Source organism: Callorhinchus milii, unplaced genomic scaffold, assembly GCF_018977255.1.
Source record: "Callorhinchus milii isolate IMCB2004 unplaced genomic scaffold, IMCB_Cmil_1.0 Scaffold9, whole genome shotgun sequence".
Lineage (NCBI taxonomy): Eukaryota > Metazoa > Chordata > Chondrichthyes > Chimaeriformes > Callorhinchidae > Callorhinchus > Callorhinchus milii.
The window spans coordinates 12,907,035-12,927,044 of NW_024704750.1; the positions used below are offsets into that span (position 1 = coordinate 12,907,035).

The window sequence follows — 20,010 nt, forward strand, 5'->3', positions numbered from 1 at the left end:
CATGCATAAAAATGATAGAAAAACAAGTTTAAGAAACGGTTTTGTAGAATTTGAGAGCTTAAGGAAAAAAGCGAGTCATCATGCTTTCAGCCACTATGCCCCAAAACTCTATAACACTCTCCCTCAATCCCTCCGCCTTGCCCCTCTCTCCCCTCTTTCAAGTCCCGCCTGAAAACTTTCTTGTTAGACCATGCTTACGGCCACCTCCCACCTCCCCCTGGCTCGGAGTCAGGCTCCGCCACTGTTAAGTGCTCTGAGACGCTAGCCTGCGTGGAGTGCACTATATAAGTGCAAGTTGTTGTTAATGTTACACACCTAAAGGAGGCTTCAGGAACTTGCGCTCAATCCCGCGTTCCAAGTGAAGCAAAGCGATGGCCAGGTAACGCACTACAAGATTTACTGGCTGTGGTGTACTTGCATTGGTAGATACGATGCTTCTTGCTTCAGTCTTCAGTTCACAAAGCCTGGTCATAAATCAAAGGCACAAGTTAATGTCACCTCTTGGGTGAATGATGCTTTTAATATAAAAGCATACTATTAATGTAACTTTGCAACAAATCATCTCAATTGTTTTTGCATTTTTATGTTGATTGAAATACGACACTTAGGCCAATCAATCTTTGCATAGCTATATACAATTGTCAGTCAGTTTATATGCAAATTTAACTTATTGTGTGGTTTAGGAAGAACCTCTTTGTAACTAATTTAGTGAACATGTTATTTAGAAACTCAAAAGCAATAAAAAGATCTTCACATAAATTGAATGTTTTTCTAGATTCAATTTCTCAAAGGATATCAATGTAAGCTAGCTGTCTTCAAATGAACCTACGAGGCACGTGTTATAGTAATTCCAGTTAGTTACAATGCAGAAAATACTGAAGGCATAGGTCACCTTGATTCTACACAATACGGTTTGGTGCAATATATTTTTTAAAGCTGTCATTAAAATACTGGGTGATTGATACAAGAATAGAGTGAGAGCATGTAAGGCATTCAATAATAGATGGAGGGACAACAGGTTTGCCTATCACACCTGCATTGTGATAAACAAACCTATCTTGTGAAGCAACTCCTTGCGTTCTTGTTCAAATACCTCACTCGTGACAGGAGTTGAGGCACTAAAATTGTCTTCAGTCACCCCTGGCTAAGAAGGGAAACCTCAGGCAGATTATTCTGATAGTTATCCAGTTATTCTGGCTGCTAAGTACACATATAGAGTCAGGCTCAGACTCTGATGCCCACCACAGACAGACAAAGATCCCAAGGCATCTGCTGTCTGGAATCAGCATCTAAGCAACTGTATCCAAAGAGTGATTTAGGCAAGGAGGAAAAATTAATTTTTAAAAAATAGTTAAAGCCATTCATGTACTGGAATATTAGTAATGTTTTGCATAATTCCAGACATTTTAGTGGAAGTTTTCACCCCAGATCATTCACAACTTCTAATTTGGTAGGGTTTGAAATAAAGGAAGTCATATTTTAAGTGACTGTAATTTGGGCTGTAAATGCATCTCGAAAGTATTCCCATTCAACGAGGTGCACCAACTTATTAGCAGCACCTACCTTTAGAGCTGAATTTAATATTTGTGCTGTATTTGGTTTTACCTTATTTATTAGCAATACCTGTCTTTCGAGCCAGATTTAATATTCATGCCATCGTTGGCCTCTTCATTCTCAATTTTCATAGCTCCGTTTTCTTTCACATCATTCTCCAGTACTCGAACACCGTTCTGTGTAGGAATCGCTTCACCTAATAATGCGTAGTGTGCAGACTCCAGAGCTGCCCTCCACACGTCTCTTCCCACTGCCTGTTCACAACATAAGTTGTGTTAGATAGAATACCTAAATACACAGGAAAAAAAAGGAGCCAGGCTGCTCATTTCAGGCCCTTGACAGTATAGTATTATGGATCCAGATTAACGAAAACCACATTTTTAAATGCAAATAAAAATATTAACTGAAATTGCAGAAGCAAAACAAAAACCTCTGCCCGTGGGCACTTGGGAGTACAGGAATACATACCTTTATTCCCCCCAGGGTTCCTTGCCAGGTTCGATCTTCAATGTCCAGAAGTAGATCCTTCAATCGTAGCTCAAGCTGTTTCTCAGCAGACAACTGGGAAGCGTCATTTGTGTTGTGAGCACTTTTAAAAGAATTTCGTGCAGACTTGCTCTCCACTGGAACTTTATCTAGAGATTGATATTACTTGTAAACTGCATTACTGGCTTCTTTGAGCATTAAATCATTTTTCATCCTTCTCCTCCTACGCACACTACACAGACTTGTACTAAGAAGCAAGGCCCAAGAGATCTTTACAGTTCAATTATTCTCCCTTCCTGCATGAGTGTTCAGCACCAACCTTGTTAAAAAAGATCCAGGAGCACTTTTTTTTATATACAATATTATCTTTTCTTTCTTAAAAAATACATTTTATTGTTATTGCAACAAGGACAGCTAAGAAGAGTAATCAAAGTGCAATAGCCATTAATTTGTCAAGCATGAGCAAGTAAAATCATTGGACACCAGTCAATCTGAGTTTCTTTTTTAAAAAAATTTCCCCTCTCATCCCGGAGTTCTTCCACTGATGTACAGGTTTGTAGACTCCAAGTACCTCTTTCACATTGTTATTATTTGTGTGTGAAATGTAACAGTGGATTTCAGAAGGATATTTGAGCCTGTAGGAAATTAAAGCCACGCCTAATCTTGTCCTCATCCAATATCCATCCCGACCTGAAGTCAGACAGCAAGAGCCACAATTCTATTGGATTTCTTCTCCCTAACTCAAGGTGCTAAGATTTCAAACTGCCAGGGGTGGCGCACAAATCTTGCACCACCCCTGGCGGAGATATGATAATTTCGCACAGATGGGAGATCGAATCTGGAGCATTCTCAGCCCGTAAGGCTGAATTACTCACAGGATAAACATACTGGGCCATGAGGGAGCCCGGATCAGTTTCCACAGAAGGCAGGAGGCATTGTTATAGGAACAAAACAAACTGTATTCGTGGTCATTGTTCATGAGCTGAGCAAAATACTTTATACTGACATGAAGATACAATCCAAATTAAGCCTGGTTTTAACTTGTTACTGTGTAAATCACTCACTATTCACATTAAACTCCAACCAATATGTTTTATAATGATTTGATAAATATTCCATTTATCATTTGAATAAAAACAAACCTTGATAATCAATAGGTGTGCAGACTGTTATATTTAACAATAGGAATTTGAACATTTTAAGCACAACTATAGAAATCTGCATATTGTAATCATATCCTGCTAAATGCTGTGCAAAGGGAGTATTTGGGAAATTCAAATCAGAATAATCTAAATAGATAAGATCCTTACTTTTCAGAATTTCTCTTCAAATGGAAGGTTGAAGAAAGCTATTTTTCTGCAGGAACAATCATGATTGCAGAAAATGTAATTAAAACTACTGGACTCGCTATTCCTCAGTGCTCTATTGTAATATGGCAGATGCAAGAGATACAGCTATTAAGACTTTACCTGGAATGCTGAATCTTTCCACAGGAAAATTAGTCAGTCTCTCGGTTAATCGGGTTTTCTCCTGGTGAAGGGATTCTTTCAAACAGCTCTCTCGTTTTCCCCTTGAGTTAAGTGCTTCAATTAGCTGGTCTAATTGTTCTGGTGATGAATAAACGCACCATCTATTCGGTTTGTTTACTGGTTTGTGCAATTCTTCTGTCGAGCTGGCATCAAGAATTTGGTCCTGGCTTGAGGTAGATGGTTGCGAAGGTTCCAAAGGAGAAACAAAAGAGTTTTGGTCCTGAGAAAGGTCTGTATTGTGTGGCTCAGCAGGCTGTTGCTCCACCTTCCCTGAAGCTCCGCTTTCGGAGGATTCACTACCTGGTGCTGTATCAGACAGTCTAGCATTTCCCTGAGACTGTGCGTTATTAATTGCAGTTTTGACAGGATAGGGCTGTAACATGTCCTCTGTCAAGCCCTCAAAGTCTTCCTCCACAAACAATCCTGGTACGGAATTTAAGACCCAGTATCTGCGGTACAGGCGGTCACGTCCTAAAGGAACAATATTGGTGCAGGACGAAGCGATCTGAATCTTTTCCCACATTTCCTTTTCCTTCCTTTGCTGCTCACGTTTGAAAACTTCCTCCTCCTCTGGAGCTAACATCTCTCTCTTTTCCGTCGCACTTTCTTCAGTCTCCTCACGACTCGGAGTATCTTTAAGCTCATTTAGACTTTTCCTGCCTGTGGATTTAAAAAGAAAAAATCCTTAAGCAGGTGGCTTCCCTCTGTCCAGTACATCATAAACCTTTTTGCTCAGAAAAGGTAAAAGTAATTTTTAAAAATAAAAAAATGAATCTTAAAAACTTAAGAAACAGGAAAGGCTTTGGAGGAAAGGATGAGGCAAGTTTACAGAAAAAAATGTGAGTTCAACCTTTTCGGTCTCTTTTACTTGGTCCTACTTCCTCTTCATCCTCTGTAGCCGTGTCGTGCCCTCGGTCTATGTGTGCAGACACCCGGCTCTCAGTGCTAGTCTCAAGCTCTTCCTGAGTTGCGTCCTCTTCACTTTTCAAGAAGGAAAGAAAATTTGTTGCAACGAAGCACAAAATCTATTCTTAATACTATAGTTTGCCATTCAGTAGGCTCTGGGAGAACAAAATGCTTGAAACACAAGGCAATTGGCTTGAAACTCCCAAGTCAGTGGTGAAGCAGCTGAAACACTTACCACAACAGTTGGTGATAGACTTTAATACTTTAGGTATGAGTAACGTAAATGACAAATTAAGCTCAACCTCCAAAAAATGACTACCCCCACCACAATTGATTTTGAAATTCTGTCAATCTATTTGACAACAATCCTTAAAAGTTTGAAATCATTAGCACACATCAATTAGTATTTAGGGGTCATAATTAAAAAGCTGACATGTTCACCTGTATTTTAGATCATGCAAGTGAACTTTGCAACATCAGGAGCTAAGACAGGTCCTACCTCTTGCAGTTTGCCACAAAGTATTTAAGCAGTAAATAGATTTTCAAAAACAAATCTTTGAGCTCAGTGAATACTTACTAATACACAATCAGATGATCAGAATTCATTAAGGTTTCAATATGCAGTTACCTTTTTGCTTGGCAATCACAGATATCTGTAATACAAATGAATTTTCAAACAATTATCTTCACCAAGCTGAAAACTTACACTGCATTGCCTTTAGAATTTCTCTGCTCCTCCTCTTTTAACTGGTCGTGCTTTTCCTTGATTTTTTGTTCCTGTTCTTTCAGTCGCTCCTCTTTTTTCTTGCGATATCTATAAGACCACAAAGTTTTTTTTTAAGAAAGTGACTTTCAAACTTTCTATTATTGAATATGCAGCAGAAAATTCAGAATTTTTTAAATATAAACAAAGTGAAATGGAATCCTCTCTCTCCGTAAGAATCTAATGCTGAATTCCAGATTTTTCAGTGTACAATATATCTAGTTTGCATCCAACATTACCTAAGATATCAGTTTCATACCTTGCTGCAGCCTCTTCTCTCTCCTTACGGTGTTGTTCAGCTTTCAATTCCCTAAATTCCTGCCTGGCTTGTTTCAGGATCTCCACATTATCTTCAATGAAATCCCTGGTGGAGACCAGGGTTAGCAGTTGTCCACAAAGTGCCTGCAGTAATTTCAGCTTGTCCGCTATCAAAATGAGAAAACACTTGATCATTTGAACATGTGCACCCAGACGCACACACAAACCTAGTCAGAATCCAATCTTCACTGCTTGATAGTTTCAAACAAATTGAAGTTATCATGTGCAAAACTGTAGGTATGCAGATTTGCTCATGTTATACCCCGCCACTTGAAGAAGATTAGACATCTGTTCTGCTGCAAGTTCCCTTATCAGGAGCACATGTCCCTCCATCAAACTATTTCAGCAAGACCTTACGAGATGCTGATTATTAGCATTATATAGCCAAATGGAATGAAAATTTGGTTGAACGGACCTTTGTGTAAACGGCTTGGTTACCTGCTGTCAAATCATACACTGGAATATTTGATAGTTTCTTCAAAAGGCCTGGATTATTGAGTCTAAGTTCCACACAGGCATTATCCGTAGCGTCAAATCCACCTTGTTGCTGGTATCGATACTTTGCGTTGGCGGGTGTCACATCTGCTCCTGCTGCTAAGATGTGAAGCCTGAGGATTTCTGAGAGAGTGCAACTGTCAAGATCCAAATCACGCAAAGTGCAGCCTTCAACACATGGGAAATAATTGACACATCCATTAGTTGATCGTGCTAAATGAAGTCTCATATTACAAAAGTAAATGAAGACTATAAAATAGATTTACCTTGGTAAAGCTGGGGCCACGCAGCTGCAAATGCAGCAACTGCAGACACTGCGCATTTGGTGGAATCTGCATCTTCATCTAAAGCTTCAGTTAAATCTTTTATAGACAAAAACATGTTTCAGTAAATAAATAAGATTATTTATTAAATAAAATAAATAAATAATGGTTATTTACACTTTGCTCATAGGGGAAAATTAAAATCAGGAAAAAGTGTAGTCTCTACAAAATTCTGTAATACACATTTTAAACTCAAGTCTGCGTAAATTACAGTAAGGTGGTTTAATAATCTATTAGCTGATCAATGGAGGACATTTTGTTTGATTCTACAACCAAGATGCACTATCCCTGAGCAATGCTTCAATGTTCAACACTAAGATTGATAAATTCGCGACTTCAACAGATTTAGCTAGCAAGTCTTAGACCCAGGGAAAAACTCGACTATGTGGCTGTGTCAAGCTGCTATAATTTGTCTTTGGAAGACCACCAGACCCAATGGGAATCATCAGTTGACACAGATTCAAAGTTAGCATCTCCTGTGAAATCTGGAGATTAGAATTTGTTCAAAAATCAAGTAGACATGAAGCTAACAGGAGAAACTGGCGAACAAAAATAAATATTAACATCATGAAGTGCTGCAGGAATTCCTACAACACTACACGTGCTGAAAGTATAAAAATAACACGGGATAATCAAAAGGCAATACAATGGTAGTAAATACGCATCCACCAACTACGAAAACCAGTGGGTCAATGCATCAGGCACGGACGGACCTTTAGTATCAGCCTCTTTTAACTGCTCCTTTGCCACTTCCTCCTCCTCTTCTGCGTGTGCCTGAAAGATTGCACTCAGGAAAAAAAACAGCAACTCGCATAGTGGTCCTTCAGTGTCGTTCCCAACAAGTGCTTCTTCCAGCATTTCTGTCAACAATTAAGCAACAATCTATTAATCAGATCTAAAGAAAATCTTTCAGAAAAGATCAATTTTCTAAAAAAAGCCTTTGCAATATATATTGAAGCTGCATTGCCCATAAGGCTTTCAGGCAGATATTAAAGCAAAATTTATATAGAAATAAACCAGTTCTGATGTTAACCTGGTCCATTCAGAACAGTAAATAAAGGAGGACTGCTGTACACAAGTAGCGCCCAAAGTGGTACATGTGCTATATTGAACTCAATACTCAGGAACAGAGGACAAACAGCTCTACAAAGAAAATGCGTCTTCTTCTGTCTCAGTTACCAAGTCACAACTTCAGTTACCTTACTAGGAACAGAAGTTTTTCCACAAGTAAGCTACTTTAGCCTTGACTTGTGCATTAGAAGAAATTATGCAGTTGTAACACCAAATTCAGTTGGCTCTTTAGCTAACAAAATTATCACACCAAAGAACTAGTGACACAAGATTCCAAAAAAGCAAAAGATGAAAAACAAATTTAAACAAGAGTGTCTATAAACTTAGATTTTCATGAAATCAATATACTTCAGTGCTATTAACAAGTAATATTTTCAATACTTGTACACATGAAAGGGGCTTCACAAATGTAATTTTGTAGTGTATTGTCCAAGCAACACCCTATGTAAGGGCCGCTATATACATGGATATTTTTGTTGTCTACATAACTCATGTTACTGAAAACCATTACCTAGAGTCATGCCATCTGGAAATTCATCCTGCAGATCAAACAGCTCTCCAAATGCATTCAAAAACTCCAGAACCATTAGTGCATCCCCAAAAAGCTCTGATGGTAACCTGGTCTTCACTGGCATTGGAGATGGAAGCTCCTATTAGAATTGAAAGTTAGTGTTTAAAAAAAGTTTTTTTTTTAAAAAACATGGGCGGTTAGCATTTCACAATAATTACTCAGAAATTGCCAGAACTTCATGTTCCAAGTGTCGTAATCAGAAAGTGAGTTGCAAGCATTAAATGCTAGATAAAGAGAAGGGAGGGGCTACATCATTTTTTATGATAATCTCCAGGAGTGATCAAAAGTCACCTTGCAAGGCTCAGCATTGTAATCAAACAACTGTAATAAAAAAGGATTCCACATTTATTTTAAAAAGCCAAACTTAGAGTACACAGAAATACTGGAAAGTCATCCAAATAATGGTTTCAATTAAACAGCAACTTACCTTTAGGTCTTCACATTCCATATCTTCGCGGGGCTTATTCCATTCTTTAAGATATTCAGCATATTTTTTCTTTTCCTCTCGCAGTTTTTCTCTTACCTAACAGTTAAGCATTGGTAAGATGTCAATGAATGAAAAGTAAATTTTCATCATGGAAACCAATTAGTCTCATTCTTGATCTCACTTAACAACTGAGCACATTTTGAATTTACAGTCTGAGCCTTTTAATCATGCCATTTTAGATCATGCTATTTGGGAACAAAAATGAATAATTCGATTTCCATTCATTTGCCAAGATTTACAGCACTGAGTAAACAATAACTTGCATTTATTATAACGTCCTTCATTCTGGGTAGCATCTCAGAGCGCTTAAATGCATGATGTGAATGACCAATTTTTTAAAAAAAATACCCTCCTCTCCCACACTATAGATATTACCAGCATTCACGCTCCTACTATACACTGTTGCAGTAAGTTACCTTTTCCTTTTCCAATTTTAGTCGTTCTTTTTCTTCTTTTCTTTTCAGTTTCTCTTCCTCCAATATTTTCTTTAATTCTTCTCTCTTCTTCTCCTTATCCTCCTTTTCTTTTTTCTTAGCTTCTAACACCTCAGCCTTTCTTTTCTTTAAGTCACTTGCAATTTCGTCTTCTTTCCTCCTTTTTGCTATAAAAACACAAATAATTATCAGCCCTGGAACACGAACCATTGCGGACAGAATTCTCAAAACTCCAAGTTTGGAATAATAATCCTTGTATCTGATATAGAGCCTTACCATGTCGTTGAGAACTCTCAAAACGTTTCACAGTATGGCGAATTGACTATATTTTGTGAAAAAAAACTGCACACAGCAGCGCTTCACAAACGATCGTGGATTGAGTTACTAAATTATTTAGATTTTTTTTTGAAGAGATTATTGCTCCCGCAAAGTGATCCGCCAATCGACTAACAACTGGGTTCCTACTTACTGCTAAGTAAACATAGATGCGTGGAGTAAGGAAACTTGCCTAAGGTTTCTCCTTGCCCGGGAATCGAACCTGGGTCCTCTCGCTTGTGAGGCGAGTGCTCTAACCACTAAGCTACAGGACGTATAGAATTAAGGGAAGGACCAACAGTACTCAATTTTCTTTCCACTAACCCCCTATCCCCATCAAAAGCCACCATAGATTGGCAAAACTTTCTATTCAGTAAGTTTCCATTGCTATAAAGTAATTAAACACAAATTACTCAACTGTAATCTAAAACCATTAACGTGAAATGAATCAATTCCCATAAGCTTTATAAAGTCTTGTAATATTCACATATAAAATCTGTATGTGTTAAATATTAAGCATACCCATTCCCTTCATTTCTTCCCTATGTTTCCGCAATCTTTCAATTTCCCGTGCAGATTTGTTCTTGTACTGTGGAGTTCCCTCACCATCTGTAGCGCCATCAGATTGTGACTGAAAAAACAAGATCATAAAATCGGTTTGGCTGGGAATTCAAATAGGATTTAAAAAAAAATCATTTTACTCTTAACCAGCAACCATTGCCATTTTATTAGTAAAAGGGCAATTACTTCACAAAACGAGTTCCATATAAAATGCTTTGAAAGAGACATCAGGGTGCATTTTACAGACAGAATATTAAAAATTTTTTACTTCCTCTACTAAATTAAATGTTGCTTCTGATCAGAAAAAATATTTTACAAACCACAAGGGGAAAATTACGCTATACAAAGGATCAATACATTGTGATTATCCCGCCAAGAGCACAATCAGTGGCTTTTAAGCCTCACGCTGCTCAATTCACAACTAAGATCCTATGAGCCTCATTGTCATATGTTGTACTATCTTACAACAACTTAATATATTTTTAAAAATTCCAGAAAAAACCCATGAAAGGTGTATAGTTTACAATTTCTGAATGTTGTGTTTATGATGTAGGAAAGCACTAAGAATGTAAAGCATAATCATTTTTACTGGTGTATCAAACACTGGTATATCATCGTTTCCACTTTCCCCATAAAACTGTTTCACTAATAGAACAGGGCAAACTGTGCCAAAGCGGAATTAAAGAAGTTTAAAAGAAAGTTTCTGCTCACGTTTGAGAATGATCCCCGATGCTTGGCTACCCGTCCCCGTCCTCTACTGGTGGGACTGAAAGGAAATGCGAGTGGATCATCCGGGAACAAGTGGGAGAAATTCTGCTCTGAAAGCTTGTATTTGGTGGCTGTAGTGGACTGTCACACACACACATACACAAAAACAAGGAAAATAGGGCAATACGTCAAACTAAATGTACATCCTGCACACAAAAGCACAATTTAAACGGTGCAACATTCTCATAAACATCAAACAAAACATTACAATATTTTAAATATGCATAAAACATGTAGCATCCATTTTGTAATTCAACTTGGGACCATTTCAGAACTGTCAATATCTATATGAAGGATAAATCTGCTACACCCCCTAGTGGCTACTGAACATTGGCTTCCTGACAACACTTTACAGTAAGTAACACATGTACCAAGACATTTGTGACTGTCGCTCTTAATGAAGCGCTTACTGGGATAGAGTGAAAAAAATTAGCACTTGTTTTATTTTCAATGATGAGAGAGACCCTTTAATTGCACAAATTTTCAGTCAAACGCCTTTTTCTGCCTTTCCAAAGGTGACAGTCAACCATGTGTCAATGTTCACAGATTTTAAACAGCAACAGGTCACCTGCCTTCCGTCAAGCCTGAAGCAGTGGTCAGAAGATTAGAGCAGTGAAGGCAAACTACTTCATTCCCCCCAAAAACAATTCCATTAAGTGTTAGAACAACCCTTTATACTTTTACCCATTTTTGTTTTATTCCTTCTAAAAAAAATATTTACCTTGACTTTGAGAAGAGAGTGCCGCAATTCACAATGTTGTTTGAGAAAAAGCTTCAGTTTGTCTCGGGAATAGACGTTTTTCTTGCGACTGTATGAGGGAGGAGAATAAATCAAAAATAAAACTAAAGCTTCAATAAACAACCATAAATGCATCACATTGTTGCATCACAATAGACAAACAAAAATGAATCCAAATATATTGATGGAAAAGGCATCAAAGTGCATTTTAATCCAAAGACGAGATAAAACTTTTGATAATACTCACTTCATCTGGGCAGCCTTTATTATGATTTCATTTCCTTCACTTTTCAGTGGTTTCACCTTGTATTTGAACAATGACACGTCAACCTTACTTTTCTTCTTCCTATGAGATTTTAAAAAAGAAACTTGTTAGTGTTGCGCTTTAACTAAATATTTTGAATGCTTGTTCAATTATCTAGCTACCAGGATCACAAGTTTTTTCAGGAAATTGTAGATGATCTCAACTCACAAATTTTACAGTATTTTAATCTAGGTTTTCTCCTTCTATAATCCAATGTCCAGTAGTTCAAAGTTTGGCTAAAAACATCAAATACTACATTGTTACAGTACATGACCTTTTCCAAAGATTTCAACAACCCTTACTCAAATAAGCAGAAAATACCTTCGAAGGGTCTTTTATTTGAGTCACCAATGCAGACAGATTACCTTTGAAATACTTTTGTTGGACAAAAAGTATCATCTCCCTCTCTTCCCCATCATAATTATATTAATGGATTTGATATAGCACCATAGCACATTGTCAACAACAACAACTTCAATTTATATAGCGTTCTCTGCGCCGGACGGCTTCTCAGAGCGCTTTACAGTAACGGATCCCGGGACTGGGAGTGGAGGGGGAGGCTCGGGTCAGGGCGGCAGACTAGACGTGAACGCAGAGACCGGGAGCAAGCGATCAGCGAGAGTGCATCAGCCCGCAGGCTTAGCCTCCCAGGGGCCAGGACATTGTTGTTATTGTTGGGTTTTTTTTTAAACAAAATTAATTTTTAGGGGACTTGTCCCTCATGTGGGACTTGAACCCACAACCTTCAGAGGCAAGAATGCATCTGACTGAGCCAGATGGATGCCAGCTAGTTGGTAAAATTTTTACACTAGAATTTTACAGCAAAGAATCAGGCTATTCAGTCCAACTAGCTTCGGGTGGTGCTTATACTCCACATGAACCTCCACTCTTCATAAACCCCTCTATTCCCCTGATACGCACCCTGCTCTGATCAAATAATTAATGGGATCTTTCTGTCTGACCTAAAGGACAATATTTTTGATAGTGCACTGCATTGGAACAGCGGGCTAAACCAGGGACTCACGCTTACATGATAAACCACAACACTGATCAGCAAGCAGTGAAACAAAACAACTTTACATGTTTTTCTTCCATAGGTTGAGTCACCTGAACCCAGGAGGTCAATAATAGAATACACACTGGCACAGCCAGAACAGAAAGGCAGGTTTTATCCTACTATTCTGGGTCAGATTTAATCAGGTCAAAGAGGTGAAAAGTCAGTAATCCCACTCTAAACTCTAACCCACCTCTTAAAGCAGAACATTCTACCTATTTATTTCCTCCAGCTTGTCTGTAGGCTACACTTACTAAAGTGAAGAATAAAAAAAACAAAAATACTCAAAATGACCTTCTCCTAAAAATGATAATTGGGGGAGCAGCACAGCTCAGTAGGTAATACTCTTGTCTCAGAGACAGAAAGGTTGTAGGTTTAAGACCTATGCGGGACTTGGAACTTGTTACATTTAGGCAGTACTGGAGATGTGCTGTGTTGTTGGAGGTTCGTCCTTCAGGTGAGATGCTAAATCGTGGTCCTGTGTCTGCTAGGTGGACTTTAAAGATGCCGTGATAACAATAATAATAATAAAGTGATACCACTCAAAAGGACAAGTGAGTTTCTCCCGGTATTCAAGTCAACCATCCTCCAGATAAAATTGGTCATTCACTTTTTAAGTGGTTTGTGAAACATTGTTATGGCTGCCATGTTCACCTAGAAAATAGTCACTACACTTAACAGTTCATACTGTGAAGCAGTACAAACAAAGTACATCCTGGAAGTTACGAGTAGCTAACACGCTACACTAGTACTTGTTCTGCAGCAGATTCAAGTGATGGAAATAAGGTATTTACTTACCCAGCATGCGCAGAGCTTGTGGACCCATCCTCATTGTCGCTTTCATCACTGATGACAATCACAACATCTTCAGCTCGGTTGCTTATGTGCCCGTTTGCAGTTCCATTTTGCACCGGTGGGGTGACAACCTCCAAAATCTTGCAGGTTTGCCTAGCAAGAGAGATCTAAATAATCAGCATAAATACAAAATATCTCCATACCCCCTTCAATCAGCCATTAAACCAAATGTAGGTCTGGCTTGCAGACCTACATTTAATTGTACATTTATTTATATTTAAAGTACAGAGTTCTACATTCTGTAGACTGAAATCACAATCAATAGATTATAGCCCAGTTTCTTACTTTTATGATACTCTGATACTCATTTACAAATCAGTCCATTCAATATCTCAGCCTTCAAAAATTAGTCAATTCTTCGAGAAGAGCAAAATGTTTCCTTCATAAATTTATCTTCCACTACATACTTCAGGATTCTTTCTCAACAAAGGATTAGTTTTATTTGTTATCAGGTCTTCGAGACGTCTCAAAGCGCTTCACAGAACATACTGTGAAGTGCATTGCAACCAACAACAAATTACATTTGTGTAGCGCCTTTCACGCCAGAAGGATGTACCAAAGAGTTGCATTGCCAGCAACCCCCACGAACCATTCTTTCAGCTTTCACCTCACCCTTCCCCCCTGCCCCCGCCCCCCACAATTGCCGAGAGCACTTTTTATGTTTTCTTTTGACGTCGACTCTTTCGAGCCGCGCAATGTTTCTCTGAACGGAACCATTGACTGTACTTTGTGGGCAAAATTGCGTACAGTAGTGTCCACAAATAGTCGTGGACTGAAATCAACAGTTGTTGATTAAGTGACCAAATTATTATAATTCTTAATCATTATAATGTTATGAAAGTCTTTCACCTCCAATCACACGTTTGCTCTTTTAGCAAATTGAGATCAGAAATGCTGTCAGAGATGGGCGAAAGAATTAGAACTGGATACCTGGGCTGTCAGTTGCACATCACAACATCAGTCACTGGCATTAGATATACAGTGTGAGGAGAAAGCTGGGGTGAAAGGCAAAGTGATTCTGTATTAATAATAATAATCTTGCATTTGATATAGCACCCTATCATGTCATCTAGCTGCAAGGAGTGTTGAGAGCTTCTTCACGACTGCCTGAAATCCACTGCTCTTCAACCTTAATAGCCAGTAAATACGTACCTTAAATCAACCTGCAACAAAAGTACTAAATGGCAAGGGTGAAATACTTTTAACTCCCCGTGAAAAAGACTATTGTAACTTATTCGAGCTACAGCCATTCTCCTAGAGTGGAAGCAGTTGTATAAGTACCTGTTTGGGGATTTCCCAGGTAGTTAGGAGAAATATTACACGCTTAAAAATCGTCATTGGGATGCATTTTAAATATCTAAGAATCTAGAAATGTAGGATAGTGCGAGCAAATAATCCTTCATGGATCCCTCAAAGGGCAATAATCCTAATCTCTAGAGAATCACTGAAAGCCAAAATTACCTGGTGCCATTGGTATTAGTTACTTCAATTATTTCACCAGCAAAGTAACGGTCCTTAGTATATGTGTAGATGTCATCACAGAGTTCATGAAGGCGGGAGCAATGAGTAAGGGTAGTCAAGTAGAGGATGGGCACTACCAGCGGCCCGGGGAAGTTCTGGAGATTCTGCCTGGCTCTGCTTTCTGACTCAAGGGCTTCTTGGTAAGTCAGCCCTGGCTTGCCTGTAATAGCACAGCTCCACACCAGACTGTTGCAAAGAATTGTCCTTTCAAAAAAGTCACTGTATGAAGAAAAAAAAGTAGAAAGTTTACAAACCCACAGAAAAATATAAAGTTGATTGCAACAATTTTCCATAGAGACTTGTTCTCTCAGGTCTCATACACACAATGCAAGATTAACGTTATCCTGCAGCAAAAGACACACTTTATAGTTCTAGATATTGATTGGTGGAATTCACACTAATAAACTAATAATAATAAAGTAATCCCTCCCCCCATAGTCAAAATTATAATAAGCAACTATAAGGTTATCTTCGTCATGACAATTTTTCGGTTGTAGCCAACAGAGAGGTCAGTAGTGCAGTTTTTTTTCTATTGTGGCGCCAGGTGTTATCTTCTACAAACGGGAAAACTGTAGCAACCACAAAATAAGTTAAAACATGCAAGCTCATTACTATTACTCATGACGCCCACATCAGAATGGAAATTCCACAGAAACAGAGGCTCAAAGTGCTCTGACTGAACCTTTACAATACCTAAAATTGTTCCCACATTCTGGAGGTAGCCAGGCTCACCCCCCTCCCTTAGGAAGATAGTCATTATGGATAGTCCTGTAGCTCAGTGATTAGAGCACTCTCTTTGGAAGCGAGAGACCTGAGTTCAATTCCAGGCAGATGGCGAAACCTTGGGCAAGTTTTCTTACCCCACACGCCTAATAATAATCCCTCCAAAAAACAAAAACAATAATAAAAATTGGTCATTTTCAATCTACGACTGTTTGTCGGACATTGCTGTGCGCAATTGGCTGCCGCGTTCGCCCACAAATATACAGTCAATTCACTTTACAGTGTGTTCTGTGAAGCACTTTGGGACGTCCTCCCGACGTGAAAAGCGCTATATCAAATAAATGCAAGGATTATTATCATAGTCATTATCTGGAGTCCTGTAGCTCAGTGGTAAGAGCATTTGCCTCGCAAGTGAGAGACTTGGGTTCAATTCCCGGCAGGGCAAAACCTTGGGCAAGTTTCCTTTCTCCACATCCTGATAACAATTCCTCAAGAAAAAAAAGCAATAATAAATTGATCACTTCTATCCATGACTGTTTCTGGGACACTGCTGTGCGCAATTGGCTGCCACTATGTCACATGCAAGGATTATTATTATTAGTTGGTCATTTGACATTATTTTGCCCATAAAATACAGTCAATCCACTTTATAGTATATTCTGTGAAGCGCTTTTTGAGGTGTCTCAACGACGTGATAAGACACGATATCAAATGCAAGGATCATTATTTTTATTATTATTATCTGACAAGGGCAGGTTTGAGCCCCACCCTCACTAGGTGGACAAAACTGGGTATATATTTGAATTATCATCAGGTTTAAATTGAGAATTAGAATTTTCAGCTTACTTTGTACAACTGGTCGTCTTTATAAATACAACAGATACTTAAAGCTACAGCCTCTGCTTGGTGCAAAACTGAGTTAAAAGTGACAGAAAGTTCAAAGGATTGATTCCCTGTCAGTTTGTTGATCCCAGCAGGAATAACAATAAACAATAATGATAATCCTTGCATTTGATAAGTGTTTTATCACATTTTCAAGATGTCTCAAAGCACTTCAAAGAATATACTGCAAAGTGAACTGACTGTATATTTTGTGGGCAAAACGCAGCAACCAATTGTGCACAGCAGTGTCCCACACGCAGTCATGGAACGAGTGACCAAATTCTTCTTATTTTTTTGAAGGAATTATTACTGCCAGAAAAGTAATCCACCAATTGACTAACCGGGATCCTACTTACCGCTAGGGAAATAGAGGTGTGTAGAGTAAGTAAACTTGCTTAAACAGGGCTAACATTTCGCCCTGCTCAGGAATCGAACCCAGGTCCTTTCGCTTGCGAGGCAAGTGCTTTAACCACTACGTTACGGAACTCCACAAAGGTGATCCATAAACAAGAACAACAAGATTACATTTGTATAGCGCCTTTCACGTCGGGAGGACGTCCCAAGGCGCTGGACAGTGTACCGCATTTCAGACTCGAGCTGGGGTCAGGGGGCTATATATACACATACATACATATTATATCTATATATATTAAATAAAAGTGTTACAATTGGACTCATCAACCCTAGAAAGTCTTTCCAAATCTTTGTGAATCTAAAGTTATCTAAATAAAACCAAGTGTTATTTAGATGAAGGCCCGTTTATATTGGAGCGCTACCAAATCTAACACCAATGCATTGGCTCCTTAGGTGTAGGAGCAGCAAATAGGAGAAACAGGATAAAAGTGAAGGCTTGCAATCAAACAAAATGACGTCACAACTTTCACAGTAACTGTGTATACATGATGATTGCCTCGTTGTCGCAAGTGCTATAGAATCCTCGTGCATTTATAATGTAAATGCAGCAAATTCCACAGAATTAATGCTTCATAATATTCCCTACATCAACACTGTCATATTAAGCTTAACGTACTCTTTATAAGAGAGGCACCTACTGATGTCTACACTGAAAGCGCCTTGTACGGCAAAAACATCCCAGTATATATATTAGTTATTGAAATATTCTTCAAATACATGTTGGGATAGTTCCTTCAATTCTGATATGCTGTACACAAGAGCTTTACACTCAATTATTTTATCATGGTTTACATCATTCAATGGCAACAGTATTATCCAACGGCCATGGAAAGAGATATGTAATAGTTTCAGGTGTGGTGCAGTTAGATTTAGGTCCCAGTACAATAAAGTGAACACAAAACACCCTTGCTGTCCTTTGTCTTACCCATATTCGATAGCAGTAGTGCCGAGAACATCACTGGTGCAAATCGCTAGATATAGATTATGGTAAACTTTTAAAATTTCCAAGAGGACGAAAAGACATTATACAACTACAACGAGAGCAACTGCCTACATTTAATAATTTAATTTTCAAAATAATCAAACATACTGCTCCCCTCCAAGTACAGAAAAATCTCAAAGCACCTAAACATACTGGCTCAGACTGGCGAGGAAAGGACCATATGAATTTGCGCTCTACTGCATTGTGGTGCAATATGTTGGAACCCTACCACCCCCTCCCCAATCACTCATGCAGCATGATAAATGGGTGATAAATCCATCTCTGAAAAGGTCAGGTAATCTTTGCAAAAAGGTTTTGCTGACCAGTGAACCTTAATATAATATGAATTGATATTCTGAGGCCCACTGATAAAATTTTCATAGGAGGCAGCGACCATCAAATATTTATTAAGTTTAGAAGTAAATGCTTAGGGAAAAATAAGTAAACCGTGAACCATTTGCTTTGACCACAGAACATTCTCCGTAAGGAGCCGGGTAATTTTCCAACAATCCACTATAATTTAGAAGTAATCCTTCCAGACGTTCGGCAATTGGGCAAATTAAAAACGTCGCTGAGCGATTTTAATGAGTAAACGAATCTCTGGGGGTCAGACAGCTATTTAGTCCAATGTCATTGGAACCTCTCCAGTGAATTGCTGCTTTGCAATCACTCCCAGTCTCTTTTTTTCCGCCCCCCCCCCCCCCCCACATAAAATTGAGAAGCACTACTAATGCGGAGCGAAACAACATCTTTGGGAGCCACAGCAAAGTGACACGAGTTCATTCCCGATGAGACAACCCCAATCGGTTGGGAGTTGTGAAACCGAAGACACTTTGAAGCGATCAAAGGTGGTCGTGGGCGCACACGCACTCACTCACTCACTCGCTCGCTCACACACACGCACACGCACACACACACACCGGCCGGAGGGAGCATTGCCGGCTCACGGCTTAACGTCAGTATAACCGGCCCCGCTCCTGTCTGTGTGTGTGTGTGTGCGCGTGTGTGTGGGATGTTTACCATCGAACAAGGCGGTGGAGTCGCCAGACTAGGCCCGCGACTGACTTCGAGTCGGTACAAAAGAGACAACAACGTAGTGACCGAGACGAGCAGCGAAACATCCCGCGCTCTCTTTCCACATGTCACACGGTGGTTGGGGTTGGGTGGGGGGGGGGAGAACCAAGTTGCCTCTTTTGACAAGGAAGGGAATTAAAATAAGAAAACCCGGGGACAGGGACGGAGGGGCGCGTTCAATTCTTCCACCACCACCACCAAAACCTCCTCCTCCTCCTCCTCCCCAACCCAGACAGGGCGGCGGGAGGGAGAGAGAGAGCGAGAGAGAGAGAGAAAAAAAAGAGGCACAAACGTTTGGGGCTGGGCTGGGTCGGATTAAAACCAACAGCCATTACAGACATTATCACCAGCAGCACAAGGCCTAGTCGGCACGAGTTTCAAACCCAACCGGCACCTGACAGCCCACCGCGGTGGGGGGGGGGTTGGAGAAGGCGGGTTGACGGCGGCTCAGGGTCGATTCTTTTCGAAATCGGACGCGGGGGCCAAAGCCCGAACCGTTAACACGGGTTTTTTTTCGAATCATAATTTGTCGGTTTGAAAAATAATGTGAGGCGGCGGCGGTGGCGGCGGAGGAGGCGCCGGGCGGGGCGGGCGGTGTGAGTGCAACTCTCTCCCCCCCACCCACCATCTCTCCCATCTGCTCGCCTAAAGTTCAAGGAAGTGTGTGGGTGTGTGTGTGTGAGAGAGAGAGAGAGAGAGAGAGAGAAACAAGCCGTCCACTCACTCGTAGTCTCTGAAGATCTCGTTAGTCACTTTACAGTAGAAAACTTGCTCGTCCGGCTTCAGGTCGACCGGAGGTTTCTGTCGAACAAACGGTTTCCGATGGAGCAGCGGCATCGCCTCCTCGGGGAGGGAGGGAGGGAGGGAGAGGGGGGCAGGCA

At 39.8% G+C, this 20,010-nt stretch overlaps 1 protein-coding gene across 1 annotated transcript in view; it reads right to left on the minus strand.

Moving 5' to 3' along the window:
- The window catches only part of baz1a (bromodomain adjacent to zinc finger domain, 1A), a 29,689-nt gene extending 9,679 nt beyond the window's left edge, over positions 1–20,010 (minus strand). The window contains exons 1-20 of the mRNA XM_042337976.1: positions 19,854–20,010; positions 14,995–15,273; positions 13,477–13,626; positions 11,568–11,666; positions 11,303–11,390; positions 10,525–10,662; positions 9,775–9,883; positions 8,920–9,104; positions 8,444–8,539; positions 7,957–8,095; positions 7,088–7,234; positions 6,318–6,413; positions 5,995–6,219; positions 5,498–5,663; positions 5,182–5,289; positions 4,420–4,550; positions 3,510–4,229; positions 2,023–2,189; positions 1,624–1,808; positions 316–464 (exon numbers count right to left, since the gene is read on the minus strand). Of these exons, the coding sequence (XP_042193910.1) occupies positions 316–464; positions 1,624–1,808; positions 2,023–2,189; positions 3,510–4,229; positions 4,420–4,550; positions 5,182–5,289; positions 5,498–5,663; positions 5,995–6,219; positions 6,318–6,413; positions 7,088–7,234; positions 7,957–8,095; positions 8,444–8,539; positions 8,920–9,104; positions 9,775–9,883; positions 10,525–10,662; positions 11,303–11,390; positions 11,568–11,666; positions 13,477–13,626; positions 14,995–15,273; positions 19,854–19,966 (3,490 nt within the window). The 5' untranslated portion in view covers positions 19,967–20,010. The remainder of the gene's footprint in view (positions 1–315; positions 465–1,623; positions 1,809–2,022; positions 2,190–3,509; positions 4,230–4,419; positions 4,551–5,181; positions 5,290–5,497; positions 5,664–5,994; positions 6,220–6,317; positions 6,414–7,087; positions 7,235–7,956; positions 8,096–8,443; positions 8,540–8,919; positions 9,105–9,774; positions 9,884–10,524; positions 10,663–11,302; positions 11,391–11,567; positions 11,667–13,476; positions 13,627–14,994; positions 15,274–19,853) is intronic.